Raw genomic sequence first — 25,689 nt, 5'->3', positions numbered from 1 at the left:
AAATTCCAATAAAACCCTTTCCAATTATGGACAAAAACTGTTCTTATTTTCTATTGCTTCGATTAGCCTCTTGTACCCTTTGTTTTAATCAGGTAAGGACAAGTTTATGTGAGCACATGATTAATAGTGTTCGTATTAAGACGCAAAATATTCGCGAAATCTGGGTTTTGTACTTTGTGCGGTCGGTGAGTAAATAGAATTCGCGATTGATCTTGGACGCGGAACTTCAGTGTGCGTTTTTCAGAGTTTGGAGGCAGAACAATTGGCAGATCATTGTACACAAAACGATCGGGCGATCATCTGCGTTTGAGTGAATTACTTTGAAATAACAAATAACTAATAGTATAAAATATGATTTAGTCACTACCAAGGTGACTTCCTATAGATAACCTTCCCATCCAACCAAATATCTCTTTACCGTGGCACTTACGGAGATGCAGAGGATTTCTCAGTCTCTTGTAGCAATGAGTGTCAAACTAATGTTCCTCTCCTTATCCTAAATAGACTGTGAGGACGTAGCCGGCTTAGTTTTGGTCTTGAATTATTGAAACTCCTAGCTATGTACAGTGAGAATAGATTTCAAATCCCGCGAAGGCTACTCAATTGGTGACCTGTGCATATTTGTTGTTTCTCGGCTAATCACGACCAGCAACTACGAAGTGTGCAGTCAATCAAGCTAAGCTAAGCAAAGGATTAGTTGAGGTTAGAAACCATGCAATTCTTACATAGTTCAATAAATTTCACCTACTTTCCATGATTTCCGCAGTTCGAAAAGTTCACAACAATCATCTCACAATCTTCTTCAGCTAATGGATCTACATTCCAACTGTTCTAGTTTTCAACATAGGATCAATGTGTCAACTTTCCTGTATCTTTTAACTAACATCCTGAATTTCTTTTTGTAACGGACACCTTATCTAATAGGCCATAATACTACCGGACGCATTGCAAACCTTTTCCACTGCACTGCCACTCCGTCTCTCGCGAACCTTTCTTCCAATGAAAAATGAAAAATCCGAGCAAATTTTGTCCCTCCAGGGCCACATTAAGACGATAGCAGCGATTGGAAAACACTCACCAAAGGGATCCGAGTTTTCCCTCTGCGATCGCCGTTTTCGATGTCGTCCTTCGCAACAATTTTCCTCTCCGCTACACACCGCACCGATGCGATGGTAATAGTGAAAATCAGACACGAGCGGAAGATGGTTGTCTTCTCTGTTGGTTTGCGGGAGACAGTGTCACGACCGGAATGGAAAATAAGTTCGTCAACGTTGGTAATGGGGAGGGCAATTCATATAAATTGAAGGGCGAATGATGCGATGAAGACGGACTTGAATCTATAGAGAGCCAATGCAGAACGTGGGCTTCAATGTCAACTAAGTCTTGCATCTTCAGATTTATTCTCATATACTGCTTATGACCGTGGGAGTATTGCTAATATAACACAAACCATACGAATTTTTACTATCTTAATAATACATTAAAATATAAGCCAAATATGTTGGTATAAAATTAATATTGAGTGATTATGGAATAATTAGAATTTAGATTGAACATATACACAAACACAACTTTTATTACCCGTTTTTCCTATCCCTGAATCATTTTTTACGATGAATAACGAACTGTGGCAGGATCAGATTTTCTAATCCATAGTGACTCTAAACTAATGAAATCAGACCTTCCAAATAATGAAGTTTTTATTTCGTCTTGGCCTCGCAAAGTGGCTGTCGAGCACAAGGAAACAAAAAAAAGTTTACACAAACTCGCGCCCCCGCCTCACGAATATCGATTCAATCTCGTTAACAATTTGGATTGGTTCGTCGAAGGATTTTCAGTCCCCCAGTTCCTGTTTGCCAACTCTGGTTTCTTTTAGGGATCCTGCATCACGAAAATAATTGCTTTGAGGTGAAGCAGTGCCTTTTCTACACTCGCACAAAGGGGATGAGAGAGAAAAAATGATCATGTACAAATGACGCCAGGGATTAAGGGACAGGTGAAGGTTCTATATAGCACGGTTCTATATGGACCAAATAACCACAATCTACATAGGGGAAAATACCTATTGTTGGCACTCTAAGCCGTTCGCCAAATTGAAAGATAAAACTAATGTATATTTACCCCAAAATACAGGTACATATAAATTAACCCTTTATAAGGCAGGCACCAACAAATGAAACGTTTTGACGTAGGACTACGTCTTTCTTTCTTTATTGCGAATGCGAAAATCGGAAGAATCACGAAAATGTGATAGACTTTGGATATTAATATCTTAGCCGTTGCTCGATGGATTTTCAATATTTTTGAGCCATGCGACGCTTCATTGCATTGTTTCAAAAATACAGATTATCAACTATTTATTATTGAAAATTGACAAACAGTTTAGAAATAGTAAAACAACCGATCCCAACGACTGCCAAACCGATAAAAATGCAACCTTAGTAGAAAATTTCTTCTTTAGTGTTTTAAATGACACTTTGTAGAAAATAAAGAATCTTTTCAGAATCGCCATTGTCGTTTACACGGATAAATTTGAAAACTTGAGCCTGAAAAGGACTGTGTATAATTTATTCTTGAAGTTCCTCTCTCTTTGCCACCGGCGCCATAAAAAACGATACATGTACGCTTCCATCGCGGGCGGAAACCAAACGTTGCCAATAAACATAGGGTTTCTTACCCCATTCCCGGCCTAACATGCATGGGACTGCATTATTTAATTGATATTTATGACTGGAAGCAACTATTCCTAAATTTTGTGAGCCCTGCAATACTGCAATGGGGTTCACTTCTGCTTAAAAATAGCTTTTCTTGGTAAACATCGTTTGAAAAAGCTTTTATTTGATTTAAATTAACGAGGTCCAGCACTAATTTCAGTCATAGCGATTTCATTTCCGGCCCACTTCCAAACCGGTTCCCGGCCTAAGCAAAATTTCGCTCAATCTCTCAACACCTTACTCTCATTCTCTCTCGGGACGGTAGAAAATGCGACGTAAACAAAAATAAGCACGTTCAACACCGACATGATGCCAGATGGTATTATTTACAATAATTTTTATTTGGTTGAAAAGATATATTCACTCATCCAAATTACTTCCAAACGCTTAAAAACTATATTTTTGTCACTTTTTGAAATCGAGTGAATTACAAATAACATGATACGGTCAACTAATTAGATAGTTTTCCTATGAACGTTGAAGGAATGGAGGTGAATTTTTGTTCGGTTTGAGGATACATTTTTAAATGTATTCTTATATGTTTATATTAGTTCTAGTGAAACAAACAAATAGAAAAGATTAAAGTGCGTGAGTTTAGAATTATTGTGTGGTGATTAACAGCTTCAAGCAATGATTGTATCGAGAACTGTGACGTTTTTCAGGTAGGTGTTTATATGAAAATACCGTTTTGTAAAAGTGGAAAGATTCACTCCGGCTCAGTGGTGTAGCAACGGAGAGTGATTGTTCGGAATGCACATTTTTATTTTCTATAATTGGACCAATTAGGAGTGAAATAAATGGTTGAAAAATATTCAGTATTGTGCGAAATAAATGGGAGACTTTTTTAAAATTATCAACCATAAACCTACGGCTTCCAAATAGTGTAAATCCTTAGTTTTCTGTGCAGTGAGCCGGGAATCGGGTCCATAGGCCCAAGTAGTGATTTACCCTATTTGTGTTTGGTTTCGCGCCACTTCTGATTCTGCTCATTTTCCCTTTATGTCGCATATTTTTGAGGATTCTGATGTCATCCACTGAAAGACAGACGAGTGGCGATGCGGCCGATGAGTCGTGTTAATCCTTTTTGCACAGTTGGAGACTCAAAGTTCATCCAGCTGGGAGCTAATATTCGGCTTCTTGATTCGGTTGACTTCCGAGCAGTTTGCTTAGTGTTAATAAAGTGACACAAATTATGATGACGAATGCTATTCATAGGGCAGTGCCCTATTTCGTATAGCAACGTGGTCCTACGTCACCTTTGCGTACAACCCGATTGGGTTGCACCTTTCAGGTCACTTTAGGTCACCAGCATATAGTAACTGACCGGATTTAGTCGTTTATAAACTGTATACAAAGATTAGAGGTCCAAGTGCGCTTCCTTGCGGAATACCAGATGTGATGGTGAACACCCGTGAACGGGAGCTATTTAATCTATAGTTAATCCTTTTTCCACTTAGATATGAGTGCAGTTATGCGTTATCCATTGGGGAAAAACCAGATATTTGAATTTCTGAATAGTGAGCTCGTGGGGGACTTTGTCGAAGGTCTTAGAGAAGTCAAAATATATTGCATCTACTTGATGTGGAGCTTCGATCTCTTTTGAAAAAAAAACTCACATACGACACTAAGGATATGGTCGATCGCTTCTACACAAATCGTTGAAAATCGTATAGCGTAAAGTGACCAGAACTTCCTTGGGCCAATCTACGACACCTCAAGCTCACGCACTATAAATTTCGAAAACGGAGCAAATCGTTTAAAAACGGATTTTTCTCATCTCAACCAAAACATCCAGCATAATGCTAATTACTTAATTTCATAGAAACATCGAAATCTTTGGATATTCCAAAACAATGAAATATAAATGTGTGTATAGACTAGGCAAATTGGTCATATGAGCATCATAAGATTTTCTTTTTGAATTTTAAGTGATGAACTTCTCACACTGAAAAAACCACTCTAATGAAGAATTATATTTTTTTTTAAATTCGGAATAAGAAAACGTGTTGATTTTCAATTTTTAAAATGCATTTCATAAGACAAACTTATAAAATGTTTAGGGTATTGTATTTAAAACAAAATGTAATTCGGACTCGAACCATGGACATCAAGATTACTCTACACACCCATCGACGTTTAAGAACCTTTTTCTTGAGAGGTACCCCTTCGAAGTTTTGCATTAATTGAGGTATCTTATTTTTTGGTGTAAATGCAAATAAGCGTAGTTTATAAAATCTATGAAGAATGGACCTGAAAAGTAACGGGATGTATGCTGCCGTGAATTGCATATTTGTCCCATGTGAATGGGACACCCAGCAAAGACAGTATGACAGTATGCGATTCACGGTGGTATGACTCTCCATAAATTGGACTGGAATTTTCATTATTCCGTGAAACTTTCCAATTCAAATTATGCTTATACATAAAGCTTTCTACAGGACTTTTATGACTATTGGAGGCTTCTGAGTTTCTTAAAAGGAGGCTTCCAAGCCCCTTTAACGGCGGCTTTGTAGCTACTTAAAAGGACGCCTCTGAGCCTCTTGAAAGAAGGCTTCTAAGCCTCTTGGAGGAATAATTCCGAGCCCTTTAAAGGGAGGTTTCCGAGCTTCTTGAAAGGAGCTTCCGAATCTCATGAAAGTTGGCTTCCGCGCCTTTTGATAAGAGTTCTCTGAGCCTCTTGAAGTTAGGCTTGCAAGCCTCTTTAATAGCGGCTTTTGAGCCACTTTAATGGTGGCGTTTGAGCCACTTAAAAGCAGGCATTGCAATTTATCCCATCATTCGATCTTCTGACCAAAGATACTGATAATATGCTGAGATATCGATCTTAGTTATCTATCTGCTCAGTAAACAAAGTTCAATGATCGCCATGGAGAAAAGTTTTTCACTGCTTTTGTTGTAGCAACACCCTCGCAACGTGAACAAACCCCGAACCGCGCTGGCTACCAGGATCATCATCAAATGCTCAAAAGATAATATCTTTCCAGAGTGCTCTTTGATTAGGGATAATATCTTTGCACAAGCAAAGATGATATCCTGGGCTCAGATGATATTGCAATGCCTGCTTAAAAGGAGGCTTCCTAAAATATTGAAAGGACGCTTCTGAGCCTCATAAAAATTCTTGAAGGGAGGCTTCCCAGCTTCTCGAAAGAAGGCTTCCGAGCCTCTTAAATGGCGGTTCTTGAAAAGAGTCTTCCGAGCCTCTTGAAAGGAGGCTCTTGAAAGGAGTCTTTTTAAAATAAGACTCCCGAGCCCCTTAAAAGGAAGCTTCCGGCCTCTTGAAAGGAGGCTTCCGGCCTCTTGAAAGGAGGCTTCCGGCCTCTTGAAAGGAGGCTTCCGGCCTCTTGAAAGGAGGCTTCCGGGCCTCTTGAAAGGAGGCTTCTGGGCCTCTTGAAAGGAGGCTTCTGGGCCTTTTGAATGGAGGCTTCCGGACCTCTTGAAAGGTGGCATCCGGACCTCTTGAAAGGAGGCTTCCGGGCCTCTTGAAAGGAGGCTTCCGGGCCTCTTGAAAGGGGGCTTCCGGGCCTCTTGAAAGGAGGCTTCCGGGCCTCTTGAAAGGAGGCTTCCGGGCCTCTTGAAAGGAGGCTTCCGGGCCTCTTGAAAGGAGGCTTCCGGGCCTCTTGAAAGGAGGCTTCCGGGCCTCTTGAAAGGAGGCTTCCGGGCCTCTTGAAAGGAGGCTTCCGGGCCTCTTGAAAGGAGGCTTCCGGGCCTCTTGAAAGGAGGCTTCCGGGCCTCTTGAAAGGAGGCTTCCGGGCCTCTTGAAAGGAGGCTTCCGGGCCTCTTGAAAGGAGGCTTCCGGGCCTCTTGAAAGGAGGCTTCCGGGCCTCTTGAAAGGAGGCTTCCGGGCCTCTTGAAAGGAGGCTTCCGGGCCTCTTGAAAGGAGGCTTCTGGGCCTCTTGAAAGGAGGCTTCCGGCCTCTTGAAAGGAGGCTTCCGGGCCTCTTGAAAGGAGGCTTCCGGGCCTCTTGAAAGGAGGCTTCCGGGCCTCTTGAAAGGAGGCTTCCGGGCCTCTTGAAAGGAGGCTTCCGGGCCTCTTGAAAGGAGGCTTCCGGGCCTCTTGAAAGGAGGCTTCCGGGCCTCTTGAAAGGAGGCTTCCGGGCCTCTTGAAAGGAGGCTTCCGGGCCTCTTGAAAGGAGGCTTCCGGGCCTCTTGAAAGGAGGCTTCCGGGCCTCTTGAAAGGAGGCTTCCGGGCCTCTTGAAAGGAGGCTTCGGGGCCTCTTGAAAGGAGGCTTCCGGGCCTCTTGAAAGGAGGCGTCGGGGCCTCTTGAAAGGAGGCTTCCGGGCCTCTTGAAAGGAGGCTTCCGGGCCTCTTGAAAGGAGGCTTCCGGGCCTCTTGAAAGGAGGCTTCCGGGCCTCTTGAAAGGAGGCTTCCGGGCCTCTTGAAAGGAGGCTTCCGGGCCTCTTGAAAGGAGGCTTCCTAGCTGCTTGGAAGAACACAGCAAATAGTTTTGAAAATTCAACGACGTGTTAAATTGCAGCAGAATTTTACAAGCAAGAAAAGTTTAAATTTATTTCGATAAGAAAGAACAGAAAGATCATTTGATTGTTACACTTATTTGCATGCTCCAAATATGTGCATGAAAATACATTTAAAACCAAAACATATTTTATCTGTCAATGCTTCCGAGCTACTTGGAAGAAGGCTTCCGAGAAACGTAGGGTACTTGCAATCATCTTGCAACGTGGCATCCAAGCTATTCGAAAAAAAGTTTTCTTGCCTTTCAAACTGACGTTTTGTCCTTTTGATATGTTGTTCCACAGCAAAACTTTATTCTTCATCTGAGCCGTTTAAAGGGTTTGTAATCCAGAATTTTCACCAAAACAGTTAGTTTGTTATCTAACTGTTGAATACATATCTTTTGCTGAGTGTTGCAATAAGTTCCAATCTTGCGTACTTTCCTATTTCACACTTTTTCCATTGCTGTTCATCATCGACCATTTTATTAGCATTATCAAGACCGTGATTATATTTTTATTCAGTCCTCACCTGAATCTTCGAGGCGAGCGCGCCCGAATAAACCTTCATGGCGTGTGCTGCTAATGAAAAATACATTTCGGTCAATACAAACAGGCAAGCAAAACGAACCACCCGCCTGTAAATAAGTCCATTAACATGCAGTAATTCGGTTCCGTTGCAAATGAATAGCCGTAAGAATGGCATAGTTGAACAAGTGGGGATTAAAGCAAATAGGACAAGGAAAAACGTAGCCAACACATTTTCCACATTTCCTGCTTTAGTGTAACTGAGCCGAGGAAATGGTAGGACCTACCTGCCAGCAAACAATATTGACACCGGTTGATTTACGGTTGTTTCGCTCAACAGGCTGCCAGTTGCTTATTCATAGTACGTACAACGTTTTACCCCTCATTCAAAGGTTCTTCTTGTCCCGCCGAATGCCAAGGGAACAGTCAACCGATAGAAATAGGTAGAAGCAATAGACACGAGGGTCAACAGAGGCAAACTCTGACGGGTTCAACTAATTAACTAGACTTCGTAATGTGATACGTTTTTGGAAAAGTGAAAGAACATTTGGTTACCTTCCGTGAGTAAGGTCAGCTATTAATTAGTGTATTTCGACATGCACGGAGGAATACTAGCAGCCAAATAAATCTAATAAAGCGAAACAATTCTCACAACTGGGTAAAGCTAAGTAGGTAGAAAATCTTCTTGATATACAGTACGCATAGGGGCTTGGCATGAAGTCATAACCAACGGAGAAAATGGTTAGCGACACCGTTGACTCTAGGCATTTTGATCAGTACTGCATTCAGTACTGTGGTTGCCCTTTTTGATATTTTTTACTGATTCTGCGATCGGAGTCACGTTGTCTCAAATGTCATATATCCATTCCACATTAGATCTGTTCACCATTTTCAAAAGTATTTCAGAGATTTGTGATTTTGTGAGACTGAGACTTTTTCGTAAAAAAATCATCTGAATGCATCAATTTAACTCCACATAATAAGAGGATTAGTCGTTGATAGCTTCTTTAGACTATTATCTACCACTTTGTCATTGATACTAGGATGTTGAGACGGCTTATTCTATGACTTTTTATTAGATTTAGCTGAAAAAAAATGCCTGAAAACCAGAAAAATAATTTTAGGTGCTTCGGGGGATAGTATAAATTTTCAATATGTGCCCCATTCAATTTTTCCTTTCATTTCCTTCGAGTGTTGCGGAAGTTTTGTCCATACATCACTTTATGAAAAATAAGCTTCGGCATGTAACAATGCAGTTTTCATGAAATACTCAACATTTGAATAGGGTAGTCAAGCAAGTCAAGCATTCCCCCCAAGATGAATACACCACTAGGTGTTCCAATCTGCCAAATTCAGTATTCAGCCATCTTGGATTTTAATATGCCCCGCTCGGAAAGATCTTCTAGACTTCTACCGTGATATCTCTGAGACAAAAAAAATGAGTCTCCTAGATATTTTTCTTCGATGTCTAGAACCTGTCAGACCTCAAATCCGCCTCAAATGCAACAACCGTTTAAACCGGTGTCTACCTAAAATTTTAGACGAGTAGACCGTTTGAACCGGAAGGGATTTGACAGTTATGGTCTCTTAGATAGCGAATAGATATCTCTTAGATATGGGTACTACACCTCTACTAGATTTTTACTAGATATGATTGTGGCATGGGTACCTCGATTCTTCTTCTCAGCATTTTTCAAAATTTCATTCTTTGTTTTCGGTTTGATTACAAAATATTATTTTAGTTTTATTCTTAATTTTTATTTCTACGTTATATTTGTACATTTCTAATGTATAAATAAAAAATTGGACTCTTGATTATCTGCTTCATGGACAGCCACAAACTCTCGTTCGGTTCGATGAGCATTGAAACCCGCTGCATTGTGGACAGTGAGCGATGGATACTTCGAGATTTGTTTGTGAATTCAGTGCAGAGTCCATCGAAGTTTGGCTTTAAGGAAATTCAGGCAGTTTTCTCAGAAAATTCTGAGCGAATTCCTGAGAGAACGCTTCCTTCGGAAATCCTTAGCAGATTCCATTTGAAATATAAGGCAGTCGATAATAATACGACAGTCGATCCTCACCATCTTTTCCGATCCTTGCCAACGATGGCACCCGCAGCAATACAAACAATAAATCTCCGTGTAGTTGCGGACAGATTGACATGGGTAGTGGCGACAAATTGCACAGGTGCAGTGGCGACGGACTTAGTTGCAATGGTGCAGGTCGAAAGAAACTGTGATTGGGACTAGCCGAAATGCATCTCCTTGTTTGGCCGACTGTAATCCACTAGCGTGTGATTAGACAGCTGTCTTCGCGAAAACATTTAGATAGGGGAACACCGCCAATCGCTTAGCACCACACGAGGTGCCCATTTAGCAAAATCCTAAAAACAAACAAAGTGGTCTCTATATGGAATTTCTTGCGAACGCAATACACACTTACTTGGTTGGTTCTGATTGTTATGGCAAAATGCCACAGGTCAGGTAAAATCTACTCCAAATATTCACGAATGAGAAGAACAATGAATGTGATCGTTCAAGTATGCTATACCGGACGCTGCAAATTTTACTATTTTTTTCAATTTCAAGAGGTTACGTTATTCTGAATGGCCGACACATGAAACTTGCACCGAATAATTTTAGATAACACACAGACCGGGTATTCACAACAGATATTTAATCTGTATTAAATTATTTCCAGATGATTAGCCTCAAATTTCACCTCGAATGAAAGCGATGGAGACGCACCGCGAACCGCTTCAACATGAAACAGGCGAAATATTTTTTTTTACAGGCAAAATGACTTCTGTCTGATGGCGAGGGGATAGGCGAAAGGGCACTCATTTGTTAACGGTTCAAAACAAAATGGTGGTTCTGTTTAAATGTGCAGTTGATGAGTTGAAACCCATGACACATTCATATATATGTATAAAGGTTGGCGTCCTGATGAGGTAGATTCCTGTTCGCTTTTAGATATTTTTCAATGCGGGTGGGAGAGCCAGCCGGTTTGTTTATGCCTTGCACTGAAAATGAATTTTTTACCCCCGCCTTCTTCTCGTCCATAAATTTGGCAGATTGAAACACCTAGCTGTGTATTCATCTTGATTCCCCCATGCTAAAACAAAGTTGACCATGATTTATGAGCAATGTCATCCAGTATGCTCGATGGATCTGGTATGGATCTAGTGTGGGCTATGTTGTAGTGTCAGATCAAAAGGTCCACGGATCGCCTCGCCTAGCAGTTGAAGATATGTTATACTTTTGATAATGGTGAACACGTCTATTCCACATGCTATATGATAATTGACCTTTAATTAATTCCAATGACGTTCAGATGAACAGTACGAATGCTACCTAGTTTGATATAATTGTTAGGATTCTTGGATCGCCAGAGGACCTCTTTGTATAACAAAGAACTTAAAACTAAGCTAAAAAGTCCTCTGCCAAAAATAACAAGTTTACCAAATGCGAAACTCTATTACGTTAAATTATGCAAAAATTCATGCTGCAATACAATTTTACATTATTGTATCTAAATGTATTATGTACCCAGCACGGTGGAACTTTCTGTTCTTCTGTATGGCGAGGATGTTTCTCCAGCTGCATGCAAAGGAACGTATCCATCGATTTGTCCTGGCAGTCTACGAGGCAATCGATTGATTTTAATTTAAACACATTCCAAACATAAAATGCCAATGGAACAACTGCGTTATTGGCATTAGCTATTCCGACAGCAACTAGCAGAACTTGCCGCCTCCCGAAGGGTAAGGAACATATACAGCCGACGCGACAAATTACGCTTCAATAGATTCCACACTCGTTCCGGTCAGAGAGCCGGAAAGTCCGCACGAAACTGTCGCACAATGTTTAAAATTTCATGCGGGCCACTACAGTTTTGCCAACTTGTGGGTAAGAAGAGTAGGGTAACGACCGCTATTCCGAGTTTTTAAAACCGGTAATTTTATCGTTAAGTTGAAATTCAACTATCTGTATCTTGAATTCTTGTATAGGTAAAAATGTTTACATTAATGCATCCGAAATATTCGATAATCGGACCACCAGCGGAAACACCTGTCGTTACCCTATTATGGTACATATGTGTTCGATCATATAGGTGTGTCTGGGCGCGCCCAACCGGAAACCGGAAGAATAGAACCCACGCAAGCGAAAACGTTCTCCATGTGCTATCAATAATGCACCGAAACATGAACGTGTTTCGTAGTGTTGCATGCAATATGGATTACATTCACGGCTTACGCACATATGATTCCGATGTTGGAGCGTTGTTAAAATATCAATACAAGAAGGTCCCATTCAATTGGATGGTTGGATGAAGGAAACTAGCTATTGATGGATTCAATTTAATCAATACAGTCATAATCTTGAAGACAAGTGGCTGATTTCAATCCTGTTGGTGCTTTGCTAGAAAATTCTCATGAACATGCGTAAAATTGGACTTGGAAAAAATGAGACACACAAAAATGATTACCAAAACTTCATTTTAAATCGCATGCTTCTCAAATTTTCAGGAATTAAATAACTATATATTAGCTATGTTTTGGCATAATTTATTTATTGAACTTCCTCGCCCAAGCTGAATGCTCGTATATTTCTCTTAACACTACTCATGAGATCTTGGGCGAGGCTTTGTTCATCTTCCTTACACAAATTCTCCCAATTTTTCTTCAAAGCTTCATCGGTTTTGAATGTTTTTCCGCTTTTCTTCAATTTCTTCTTCATTATCGCCCAAAACTTTTCGATCGGACGAAGGTGTATTTGGCGGGTTCGCCTCCTTCGAGACCACATTAACGCCCTTCGCTTTGTACCAATCCATTACAGGCTTGGCGTAATGGTACGAAGCGAGATCCGGCCAGAACAGCGTGGGACCACGGTGAGAGCGGATGAAGGGCAACAAGCGCTTTTGCAAGCATTCTTCTCGATAAATCTGCCCGTTTACGGTGCCGGTTGTAACGAACGGCTTGCTGTACCGTCCGCACTCGCAGATCGCCTGCCACAACAGGTACTTCTCTGCGAATTTGTCCAACCTCCATGCGGGACGTACCGCCAAAAAACTCGAGGCCGGGGATTTGTTTGGTGTCCGCCTCGATGTATGTCTCGTCGTCCATGACGAGACAGCCTGCATTGACCAGCCACTCACGGCACAGCTTCCGCGAACGCAATTTGGCCACCGTGTTTTGCTTGTCAGTCCGGTTTGGTGCCTTCCTGACTTAAAAAACACGTAGCCCAGCCCGCTTCATGTTCTGCTGGACGAACCACTTCTACGAATAGACCTTTTTGTTCACGTCTCGGGTGGAAAGGTTCGTGTTGTTCTTAAAGTACCGCCTTATCTTCCGCGACTTCTCTGGGTATTTCGTTTTCAGTTTTCTGCCGCTTCCAGCGCGCCACTCGATGGTCTTCGTCTCCTGGAACATCTTCACAATACGGGACACGGTGGAATGGTGGATTCCAAGCCTTTTGCCGATCCATCTGTGCGACTGACAAGGATTGTCGATCACCGCGCCCAAGATTTGCTGGCGTAGCTCTTCTTGTTTCGAGATCATCTTGACAGATCGCGAAACATAAGCACAACACTCTAAACTAGCATTAACCAAAATTTCTTTAATTTTTACCCACGCGATAGAAAGTTACTTCCAAAACAATGTGTCGCATTTTTTCCGAGTCCAATCTTTAGTACATAATGACAAGTTCTGCATCTTCCTTCAATGTTTAATGCATGAAATACTGAACTACACTACGCTGGCTGTTCGTTCAAATCTACATTTCAAAACGTGACCAAATTTTTCATGTAACTGCTCTTCTGAATATTCTCAAATCAGTTCGAAGCATGAGTAGTTGACTTGCGAGGTATGTTTAGAAAATGGTTGAATATCGCCAGTCATCTGTTTTTGGATTGCAACTGTATTGAAAATTATAAGACATGAGGACAGTGACCAGATGATGTAACCCTTGAAAGGCCAGGACGACACTCTACTTGTTCAAAGTGCTCGTTCCCAGTACTGTGCTTTTCATAATTGTTTACTATTAGGGGAGATCCCCCAGCGCCGGACACCTCCCAAAACCGGACACTTCTTAAAACGACACTTGCAGAGATGCCTCCACCATCTTATGTAGTACAAAACAAAGCTTTTGGAAAGTCCTTTACCTGCATGGAATATCAGATCCTCATGTTGTTAATATTGTACAAAATTTAAAATTGACAAGAAATCGCCATTCTTTACACCTGTTTTGTTAAACCTACTGCTACTCAATTGTATCAGATAGCAACAGAAATAATCAGAAACAAAAATTGAATGTATCATTCGAAAAGGTGGGAATTTGGAGAAAAACGTAAGTTTGTTTTAATTCAGTATAATACAATAGTATCCTGTACTTGAAGACACTTTTCTGTATCGTGAAAATGTTCACCAAAATTTATCATCAAAATACATCGTCGATAAACGTGATCAAATGGTCATATGTAGTTAGTATGAATCATCAATGATCACATGTTGTGTATATGGGATACAAGATGTTTATAATAAGAGAGTTTTTTTAAATGGCTTATGTATCCGGCACTACTGGGGTATGTCCCCCTATAGCCACATTCCTTCAGTAATCAGGTGCCATCAACATCTACCTTCACAAATCGAAGTAGATAGATGAATATATCAAGTAAAAGTGAGTTTGCACAGTTTCCATTTATATTATTACTGTAGTTACTGATATTAAAAGCCATATATTCCTTATCTATTACTAACTATACCTCTGATCATATTTCTTAAAAACTTGTCACGTACTATACAAGCTCGTGTCAAACAGTGTTTTACATCACAAATGACTGTAGAATGCAATTTATTTGTTGAGAATACTTTTGGGGACATTCCAATTCATTCAAAACATCCATGAGTTCAGGTCTTAATTCTACCATAGAAGAGAAAGGTAATACGCACACTGGCCCGGATTTAGGGTGGAAGGCGTGTAATTTGTGTACTAATTTTGTGTACTAAAACCAACTTTTTTTGTACATTTTGGGGCCCCATAAGCTGTATGGCCCGGGGCCCCCTTCCGGCTAAATCCGGCCCTGTACGCACATCAAAATACGTTGAGTACATCCTGCACAGATCACAGATTTCAAATGATTTACGTGAAAATTCTCGGCGTTCCCCATAATGATGTTCTAGAACTAACGAAATATTCTGAAGTTCAGCCCGTGTGGTATATGCAGCAACAGCTTCCAAAATGTCTTCGGTTTCAATCAAAATTCTTCCCAACAGACCCTTAGACTAAGGGTATGCGATAACACACTTTTCCATAACGAAACGAAACGAAATTTAAAATGTCTATGTTAGTTCGAAAGGAAACCAAACGAAATAAAGATTTATTTTCGAGACTTCGAAGATTTTTTTCCGCGGAATTTTTATTGAATTGGTTTTATATTATAATCGCAATTCTGATTTCATTGTCAGCAGTCAGTGATAAATTGCTACATCCCCGGTTATATACCATTGGCGATGAAGTAAAACCTCAGCATTAATGCCGCATCCAAAAAAAAATATCAATTTCATATCAGTTCAGTTTTATATCAGTAAGCATATAAATATATAGAAATTGAGGGATTTTTTTTGTGTTCGGATTCAAATTCTGTTGAAACCTTATATCATTTAACAATTTTGTGATTATACTGAAGCATATTTCATATTGTCTTATCAGCGTGGTTCTATGGTATTGAGCTCATTCAAAACCAGAGAATGAATGCATAGATTTTATTTTTTATCTTGTGGGACTTTCATTTATAAATCCACATCTGACAGGCGTATACGTAGATAGATAGTTGTTAATAGCATACATTTGCTCACTAGAAGAATCCTCTGCACCTTTCTAAAATGCAAAAAGATACGTATTTCAGACTTTATTTGAGAAATGTGATTGCAAAGTTTTTACGGCAGTATTTTTTCCTTTCTCATACAAAAATTTGTACCAACCAAAAGGCTATCATTTCCTTCCAAATTCGACCTTTTATAGGAGGCTCGGAGTCCCACAGTCTTATATACAATCAACTCGACGAACTGCTATTAGGAGAGGAAAACTAGTTTGACACTCATTGTAATAAGAGACCGATGAGTGCTCTGTATCTCCGTGAGCGCCACGGGAAAGGAATCGTTGGTTAGTTGAAAAGGTACTTCAAGTGAAGCCACCTTGGTAAGCGACTAAATATTTATTGCGAACGAAGTTATTTTGAAAACTCGAAGACGAAAACCGTGTTTCAAATCAATCCAACGCAAAATGTGCTTGTGCTGTGCTTAGTTTAATAAGCTCCTACAACACGATCGATTCTGCACTAAATAATTTTGTGCTCTTCGATGCAGACATTGTTTTTTTCACTTCGTGTTCTCCCGCACCAGCAGGTTCAATTTGTTGTTTGCACGTAAAATGTTGCATTTTGTTTTCCTTAGGGCCTTCTTAACTCTTAAGCGGTGCTCACCCATGCGCCTAAACTTGGTTTGAGGCCTAAGCGGAGGTGAAGAAATCGGCCTTTAATAAGAAAGAGGCGCTCCAAAAAAACTTCACGAGATTCCTAGGAATCCGCATCACGGCTTTACTTTTTTGCAAAGTTATACTAAAATTTTTAATAATACGCGACCGTACAAGGCAATATGGTTTAGGTTCAAATTTGTTTTGAAATTCCGCGGAATTCCGTTAAATTTCGTTAAAAGCTAGTTTTTTCTAGCGAAACTTTTGTAATCTTACGAAACGAAATCAAGAAATCAGATTTCGGCATGCTCAAATTACGCGAAATTCCGCCGAATTTCATTTCGAACCATCTGAAACGAAGTTTTTCGAAACACCGCATATGCTTACCTTAGACGTCTGTCAAGATATGCAAGATCTATTATTCTATATTTCAATTAATGCAAAAACATAAAAAAGGTTTTTGAGTTCAGGTCGTCAGATCTACAATTATGTAATGTGTTGTGAATGTGTTTCAAACCATTCTCAAGTCATTCGGATCAGTTCCAAGATATCAGATAATGTGTGTAGAAAAATTCGGTAAGCTCCTTAGATATTCTAAAGTTCGTCAATCTGAAGTGTAGGTCGTAAGGCTTATGCGGTAACGGCCTTTAAAAAGTAAATAGCATCTATCAAAACTCTTCCCAACAAATCCTTAGATGTCTGTAATGATGTGTTATACCAATCTTTCTGCATTCCTAAGCAGTGACGGGAAATGTCATATCGATGTCATGGGACTAACTTGCTAATAACTTTCCTCACAAGTCATTTACAATTATTTTTTCCATATAAACATGTAGCCCTCAAATGACCCGAAAACTTTTTCTAATAGGTAATTTCTCTAAATATGATATTGGCGGCGTGAGAGCCGAATTAGTGTCAGATGACATTAATGTCATGACATTCCGTGACATTTTTTTAATCTCGCTCTCATAGCTCACACTTTGTATTTAGAACAATGATCTGTTCGATAAAGTTCTAGGACCCTTTAAGTACTACATGTTAATCAAAAAATCCGAACTGTAAATGACTTTTGGAAAAAGTTATTACGAAATTAGTAATAGCAATGCCATGACATTTTTTTTGACATTTCCCATCACTGTTCCTAAGCACCGGAGGCTTTACAAAAAGTTCTTGATTTCCGGTCGTCAGATCTACAATCATGTAGAAGAGTAATGTGTGATTCAAAACAAGCTCTGTACAAAGATATCAAATGGTTTATGCGAATCAGGAGTTATGGTCGTTAGATTTATGCAATAACGGCCACCTAGAAGCTCTCGACATCTATCAAGATCCTCTTCAACAAATCCCTAAATACCTACCACAACATGTGAGGCCTATCCTCCAAGTGAAAAGAAGCTCTACTAATCCCCAATAAGCCCGAGATTATGAAATGCGGTCAGTGCATCAATAAGAAAAAAAAACATTTTGAATTAAGCAACTATCTTTCCTGCCTTTAAAGGGGCCCTGCAATTACTAATTTATTTATTTATTGGCAACGTCTTCGATCCATTGAGTTCAAGTTATCATATCTCCGATCTCTTGCAATACATTTTCAGAACTAACTCTCTCATTCTGGGTTTATCACATGGTCAAAAGAAAGCCCAACTACTCCCCCTGGAGAGAAGCCCGTGGTTGTGGAAATCGATCTGCTGCAATGTCCAGCTGGGTTTCAGTTTAATGCTTGGTTACAGATTTCGTTTCCGTCCCTACGCAAGGTGTTGCCGACCCAACACCACTTCAGTTACTGAATATCAGTTTCTCTGGTGATAACGACGATGGAACTCGTTGTTTAAGATCCAGTTGTGAGGTCACCACACCAGGCACGAATTATGTATCGGCATCTGTTGATGAACACCTGCACACCTTGGTGTTCTCCAATAATACACACAATCTTTCGCTAGCGTGTAACAGCAAAGATTTCACGTTAGAATGGAAAATTCGGAATATTGTATTGGTCTTAACATTTGGTTCGGTCTGTTTTCTTTCCGGTATTTTCAATTTTGGCTTGTTCTTCAAAAGATATTAACCCAGTCAACGCAAGATCGTATATCAAGACAAAATTTTCAAAACGACTTATCTGCTTTTGTAAACAAAGATTCAAACGACGATTTGACAAATCTGATAACTCTCCCACGCAAACCAATCCACTATGGTTCAGGATACAGATTTACGCGGAAAGATGCATTTTACGCCAAAACAATATTTTTTAGAAAAAACTGTTGTTCTACAAATAGTAAGGCCATCATTATGGTTTTACCAATTCGAAAGTAAGGCCATTGTTTGAAATAGTAAGGCCATCATTATGGTTTTACCAAAAAATAGGGTGGCCCATCATATAAAAAATTAGAAAATATTTTTTTTATTTCTCAGAATATTGACATGTTATGTTCTACAAAGTCGTAGCGTAGCTTATTCCAATCAATTTTGCTAAAAAAAATTTCTGTAGCTCTTAAGTTGGCTGATTTAGAGCAATTTTACCTAATTGGATTAGGGTGTACCTCAAAAAACAGTATTTTTGATCTACTTTTTTGTTTTAGTTTTCTCGAAAAAGTCGTCTTCAGGTGACTTTTAGAGCTCAAAAAAATGCAACTTTTGATGGGTAAATATGCTCAATATCCTCCGATCAAAAATTATAATCGTTTTTCTGTCAAAATTACATTTTTTTCATAAGTTGATATCTCCGGTTAGGGCAGACCAAAAAAATACATTTACACGGCATTTGAAAGAGAAATTAATATTCTTTATTATGAGCTCTTTATTTTTGAGCTCTAAAAGTCACCTGAAGACGACTTTTTCGAGAAATCTAAACCAAAAAAAGTAAATAAAAAATACTGTTTTTTTAGGTACACCCTAATCCAATTGGGTAAAATTGCTCTAAATCAGCCAACTTAAGAGCTACAGAAAAAGTTTTTTAGCAAAATTGATTGGAATAGGCTGCGCTACGACTTTGTAGAACATAACATATCAATATTCTGAGGAAGAAAAAAATATTTTCTATTTTTTTTATATGATGGACTACCCTATTTTTTGGTAGAACCATAATGATGGCCTTACTATTGCGAACAATTTTGTAGAACAACGGTTTTTTCTAAAAAATATAGTTTTGGCGTAAAATTCATCTTTCTGCGTAAATCTGTATCCTGGACCATAGTGCAATCACTCAGCGAACTGGACTATCGAAATTCATAACTGGTGCCTTATGAATCTTCGACTGATTATTCCACCAACAGTGCTTCTTATACGCAGTTACCTTCCCGAGTAATCAAGCGTCGATGGGCGTGTGGTCTACATACCGGCCTCCCGACCCCGACGTCCATGGTTCGAACCCAGTCTGCCGCACTTCACTTGTTTTCAAATGGAAAACATCATTCATATTGAAATTCATACCGATTCCTTGTGGAAAATTTTCATAAGGCGTTTGATTAAAAATCATACGTCCATTTTCCTCAGTGAACACCATCAACAGGTACCGGAAACCTTCACCTACCTATTGGTGGTGTTGGTTTGCGTAAGAGAGCTATCAGATTTGTCAAATCGTCGTTTGAATCTTTGTTTACAAAAGCAGATAAGTCGTTTTCAAAATTTTGTCTTGATATGATGCCATATAAGATGCTAAAGTGGAGGCAATATGAGTACTTCCCCATACAAAATGTACGAATATCGCTCCCAACTTTAGCATCTTATGTTGCATCATATACGATTTTGTGTTGAATGGTAATGTACATATATGATATTTCATACAAAGGCATCTTTTATCAAGTAATAGTAAATAGTAGTCTGATTAGGTTATAAGTTACCTAGTGGATCAAACAGTTTTACCTATTCGGATGTGGTGTTATGCAATGAACTGACAATTCCATCCATCCTTTTGCTAATGTAATTTGCCTCAAATTATACGTGCGCCCGCATTGCCGAAGAAATTTATTCAACTTCAAAAACGCATTTCTCTGCACCTGAATTCATCTGCAGTGCCTTTGGCAGCGGCTGCTGTGAAAACGAAGCCTACGACGGATAAGAATGAAGAAAGTCTTTAATGGAACACGTGCCGCATAATTATTTAATCTGTTCGAAGCACTGGATCTGTTGAAGACTGTGATAATTTTCGGAAGCAAATTCAACCCAATTCCAAACTCTTTGCATTTGTCATTCTACCGGGATAGGAGTTCTGATTGCATCACAACCTTTTCCCACCGCATATACCATAATGGTCAGAAGTTCGTTAGGGGTTGCACTGTTCTCGTGAGATTAAATTTTGAATTTGGCATATGTCACCCGGCCCAGCTCGAAACCACTCACGGTTGGCTTTTTCTTTGGCGACCTTTTTTAATCCCAATTGTGGTTTTCTGCCTATCTCGGCATGCTCAATTATTTCAATGGGAACGGTGAAAAACCGCAAACAAAGTTAGTTAAGCCGGGAGATGGAGCGGAAAAGCGGACAGGAAAATAATTCCAGGTGCATCCGACAGCAATGATTTGATTACGGATCCGACAATTGCATACGTTCGAGCAATGGATTTTATTAAATTTAGTTCAGATGTGACTGGCAATTTTAGTTATGAGCGACTGTAGTAATATTAAAAATGAGTCATAATTATAGTTAATATTCACAAACTATAATTATGACACATTTTTCATCTTTCTTCCCTACTTTCACCAAGAACTGTAGTGTTTTGGTTTTCGTATTTCGTAGTTTTGGTATTTCGATAATTGATATATTAATACATCAGACTTTATTTGTCCCAATGATGACAATCCTCAAATACCTGGATTAAAATTAAACATAAAGCAATAATAACAATAGAATCATTAAGAATGTTACTAAACTAATAACACGAAACATATTAAACATTGGTGAACTATTAAACCACACTATGAAACTGTAATGCAAGAGAGCCAAAAAGTTAAGCAAAAATGTTCTTCCGTGAAAATTCGAATGTTCTTTACAATTTTTTTCATGAACCTAATTTTTCGAAACCTAGAGGAAAATTCAGCCGACTAAAGTATTTTTAAGCAAAGGCGTCGATTTCGTCCTGGTTGAAAAAAGGTAACACATACTCTATTCGATTTTGGCAACATATTGTTTTTGTATTTTTTTCAATTTCTTATAAACCGCATAAATCTCAAAACCCGCGTAAAAAACTGGTTAAACCCCTAAGCCGACGCAAAAAAAAAACTTTCAAAACGCGTAAAATTTTTTTTGAGGAAAAACGCTTATATTTCAAGATCTGGTTAAAAAATTGTTAGACCCCGGAACCGACTAAACAATCGTAACAAAAATACAGAAATAACGTGTAGATTTCAAAATTTGCGTAAAAATCGTCATAGTGTCACAATAAGTGAAGAAATGTGTAGTATCACGAGAAAGCAAAAACCATTCGATATTGGCCACATAAATGTTCCGAACGTGTAGTTAAATTCGAATGGGGTCTGTATGTAATTAACAAGTCATAACCTAAGTCAACAAAAAATATGAAAATGCATAATCCTCCTTCTGCACAAAACAAATATCTCTTGTTTTCTGTCCTCACCGAGACTACATTATTTTTGTTTCGATGAGCGCAAACAAATATTAATTTCAATTCAAATCGATTCAATTTATTGGAAAGATACATCTGAACGGTTTCATTGTAGCAAAACATTCCAATCCATTGTACTCAATCCGACATAAACTTCCAGACGATGATGATGGCCTGTGGCATTTTATGACACTTTCTTTCCGTTTTTCTTTTCCCACCCACTTTCAGATTGTATCAAGTTCGATGTTCATTGAGAGTATCACCCCGATTGCCGGTACAGGTGGAGACCTGTCTGCCAGATGCAACGACCACAGGAGTGCCTTCATCTGCGAGTAATGTCTCGGGCTCGGGGCCACCGACTAGCAGCAGTGGGGTTGGAAGCAGCGCCGGTGGGACGGCAAGCGGGTCCATCGCAAATGGCACTTGCTCCAGCAACGGGCAACCGGTATCGACGTGCAGCAGCGCCAACACGCCCAATTCCACTAATTCTTCGAATGCTTGCAATGTGGGGACCACCAGCAGCAGCGGAACCGGCAGTAGCAACGTTGGAGGCCAGAGTGGGTCCCCAACGGCAACGGCTGGTACGACAGGCTCCAGTGCCACTATCATCGACGATTGTGGCGCCTCACGTGTTTTCCAGATTCTGTATCGCAACGAGGAAGTATCGCTGCGTGATGTCATCATGTTCCGTGCCCATTTGCTAGGTAAATTTAATGCATTTCCGCATAAACGTTGCCTAGCCTGTAATTCACCCATATGAAGTAGTGTTCACCAATATCGTGCAGTGACTGTTTTGGAAACTATTGTTCCATTATTTTAAGCCTTTTTATTTTGAAATCAAAAAATCTGGAACTCGATCACAATATGTTTCGATATAGGGTCATGCGCTTCTTCCCGTCATATCACATTTTAATTCACTAAATACTCGCGAATGATCATTTAGATCAACGAACTTATCACATGACGAGATAGAATAAAGTGTACACTATGATCTAAACTTATTCCAAACATATTCAGGTGTTATTTTAATTGGAAAACACTTAAAACAAACTTTGCGATTCAGTATATTTGCCGGGTTATGCTTGTTTTTAAAAGATATCTGATTTTAACAATGACGACAGACATTTTGAAGTAGGATGCCATCTTACTTACTTACTTATGAGTCCTGTACACCTCCGGTGGTGCAAAGGGCCGTCTTGAAAGATCTCCATCCTGAGCGGTATCCAGCTATCGCTTTAACCTGTTGCCAGGTTAGATTTCGGTAAACATATTTTATTTCTTTATTGAGGCTTCGCCGCCATAAGCCTCTGGGACTGCCTCTGCCGCGATGTCCCATTAGGTTCCAGTCTAATGCTTGTTTACAGATTTCGTTTCTGCCCCTACGTAGAATGTGGCCGACCCAGCCCCACTTCCGATCCTGAATGTTTGTTGCTATCGGCTTCTGTTGACAACGACGAAGGAGCTCGTTGTTCGAGATCCAGTTGTGAGGCCACCAGGAATCTGTTGATGAACACCATTGAGTGTTCTCCACTGATACACACCATGTTTCGTTAGCGTATAACAACATAGATTTCACGTTAGAGTTGAAAATTCGTATTTTGGTGCGTTCACTTATCTGCCTGTTTTCCAGATATTTCTTAAACTCGCAAAGGCAGCCCTTTCTTTTTTGATCTGCGCTACTATAACGATCTTGGTACCGCCGTCTGACGCCATTTAGCTACCAAGATATTGGAAGCTTTCAACATTCTCAACTGGTTGCCCTGATTCTGTGAAACTGGAAAGAGGCACCGTGTTTACATCCAACGATTTGGTCTTGTTGACGTTGATGACTAAACCTTCCGAAGAGGAGCGCTCGGCAAGGTCGTTGAGCTTACTCTGCATGTCAGAGCGCCGTTGTGCGAGGAGTGCAACGTCATCAGCCAATTCGAAGTCGTTTAGGTGCTCCATGGTTATAGGCTGCCATAACAGCCCGCGATTTGGTTTACAGTCAATCGCACTTACCAGAATCTCGTCGATTACGATGAGGAACAGTAACGGTGATAGAATACATCCTTGGCTCACACCAGCTCGATGAGGCCGATGATTTTCTCAGGAACCCCCTTGCGTCTCAGGGCGCCCCACATATTCTCGCGATTGAGACGATCGAAAGCTTTTTCGTAGTCAATGAATACCAAGTAAAGGGACTCTTGGAATTCGTTGACCTGCTGCAAAATGATACGGAGCGTGACAATATGGTTCACACATGATCTTCCGGCACGGAATCCGGCCTGCTGCCGCCAGAGAGTAGCATCGATCTTTTCCTGAATCCGGGCTAGGATAACTTTGCATAGAACTTTGAGAACGGTACACATCAACATAATGCCTCGCCAGTTATCGCATACAGTCAGGTCACCCGTTCTGGGAACCTTCACTAAGATACCTTGCATCCAGTCGACCGGGAAAGTTGCGGTGTCCCAGATATTACGAAATAAACGATGCAGTAGTTGAGCGGATGCCATCCCAAATAACAATTGCAATGCTTCGAACACTTATGCTAGTTTTAAAGAGGTTTTATGTTAGCATGCTAAAAAGCACAAGGTTTTATGCTAGTCGTATGCAGTTGTCATTTAATTAGATCCGCAGGAGTACTACCCAACAAACAACGACAAGCTACAAACAAGCATCTAGGTTGAATTATTGTTTATTTGTGATCTTTGTAGCTGAATAAAATGGATGCTGAATAATTTGCTAGACAGATTTCATTTCAGTATTTAATCTAACTAATATTCGACATGGCCTATTTATTTGCTTACTACCTTTATTTGAAGTCGAACTTACGTTTTCGTTTAATCACATTTCAGCACATTGGGGAAGTTTAACAATGTGATTTTTTTGTGTTTGTGTGTTTAACTAATGATTTTTAAAGTTCTCTGTTCGACTATGATGTGATGCTCTGAAAGGGTGGTCGAATTGAGTTTGAATAGTAAGTTAATAAGCAGGCATTAGACATCCTTCTTTACCTTTGTCCTTCTTAACCATTGGATTTCACATTTATCTGATCTATCGCACAGTGGGAAAAAACATGCTTTTTCAGTTTGAGAGAAAGTCTGGATTCTAGATCTTTTAATTTATAGAAAAATAATGATTTATTTTCAAGACATGCTTTTTATTTTCGTGATTTATTAAACTGTCGGAGATTATAACGAACGAAACTGCTGGAGGAATAAAAAAATCATGCATTCATGCGAAACTAAATTTACTAAAAGCCGGACATAACGCCGTTTTCATAAATCCATAAATAGCATTAGGGACGGATTTTATTTTATCGTTTATCGACATTATTTTTACGTATTTTTCCTAGTGTGCGATGGTTATGACTGGCTGAACAATGGTTGAAATAAAAATCTTGTACAGTTATCAACAATCTGTAGTTTGACAGATCGACTTATTGAATAAGAGTACAATCACAGACAAACAGACGTAACAGTTAGAACAATTTCCTGTAAAATTCATCGCCCAGTTGCTTTATCACCATCTCGCGTGCATGTTGCACGAAATGTTATTTAGTACGACAATGTCAACAGAAGGCGCTAGTGTGAGATGTCAAATCCAAAGGTCAACGATGCGCGCGCCTCTAGGTGTGAAACGAGTAATCAGTTTAGTTTAAAACGACCGTTCAAAGCATGGGCGATGGGAATTCCATCAGTGTTACGTCTGTTTGTCTGTGGTACAATTATGATTCATATTCAGCAATAAGATTATTTATGTTATGCACTGAGTGAGCCATATCTAACAAATCAAGGATGGCGCGGATGACAACGTTACCGGCGGATGATCAAATGACAGCAGTTCGAGACCTGATTTAGGAAAATTTTAAAATGATTACATATATGAAAATAGCAATTGATTCAAAATACGTTCATTGGAGATCTTACTGATGTTACCTTCTATGCGTTATTATTTTCGAAGAATTCACATGTAGCTGAATTGA

General features: G+C 39.7%; 1 protein-coding gene across 3 annotated transcripts in view; it reads left to right on the top strand.

Moving 5' to 3' along the window:
- Positions 1 to 25,689, top strand: part of LOC134211201 (protein FAM135A) — a 204,497-nt gene that overhangs the window by 97,010 nt on the left and 81,798 nt on the right. For 2 of the 3 annotated variants that reach the window (XM_062687879.1, XM_062687881.1), the window contains one exon: positions 21,948 to 22,423. The exons of the other annotated variant lie outside the window; for it this stretch is intronic. In XM_062687879.1, coding sequence (XP_062543863.1) covers positions 21,948 to 22,423 — 476 coding nt within the window. The remainder of the gene's footprint in view (positions 1 to 21,947; positions 22,424 to 25,689) is intronic. 3 annotated transcript variants of the gene reach the window in all.

Source organism: Armigeres subalbatus, chromosome 2 (genome assembly GCF_024139115.2).
Source record: "Armigeres subalbatus isolate Guangzhou_Male chromosome 2, GZ_Asu_2, whole genome shotgun sequence".
Classification (NCBI taxonomy): Eukaryota; Metazoa; Arthropoda; class Insecta; order Diptera; family Culicidae; genus Armigeres; species Armigeres subalbatus.
The sequence above is the reverse complement of the archived record's forward strand: the minus strand, read 5'-3'. Positions and strand labels throughout refer to the sequence as shown.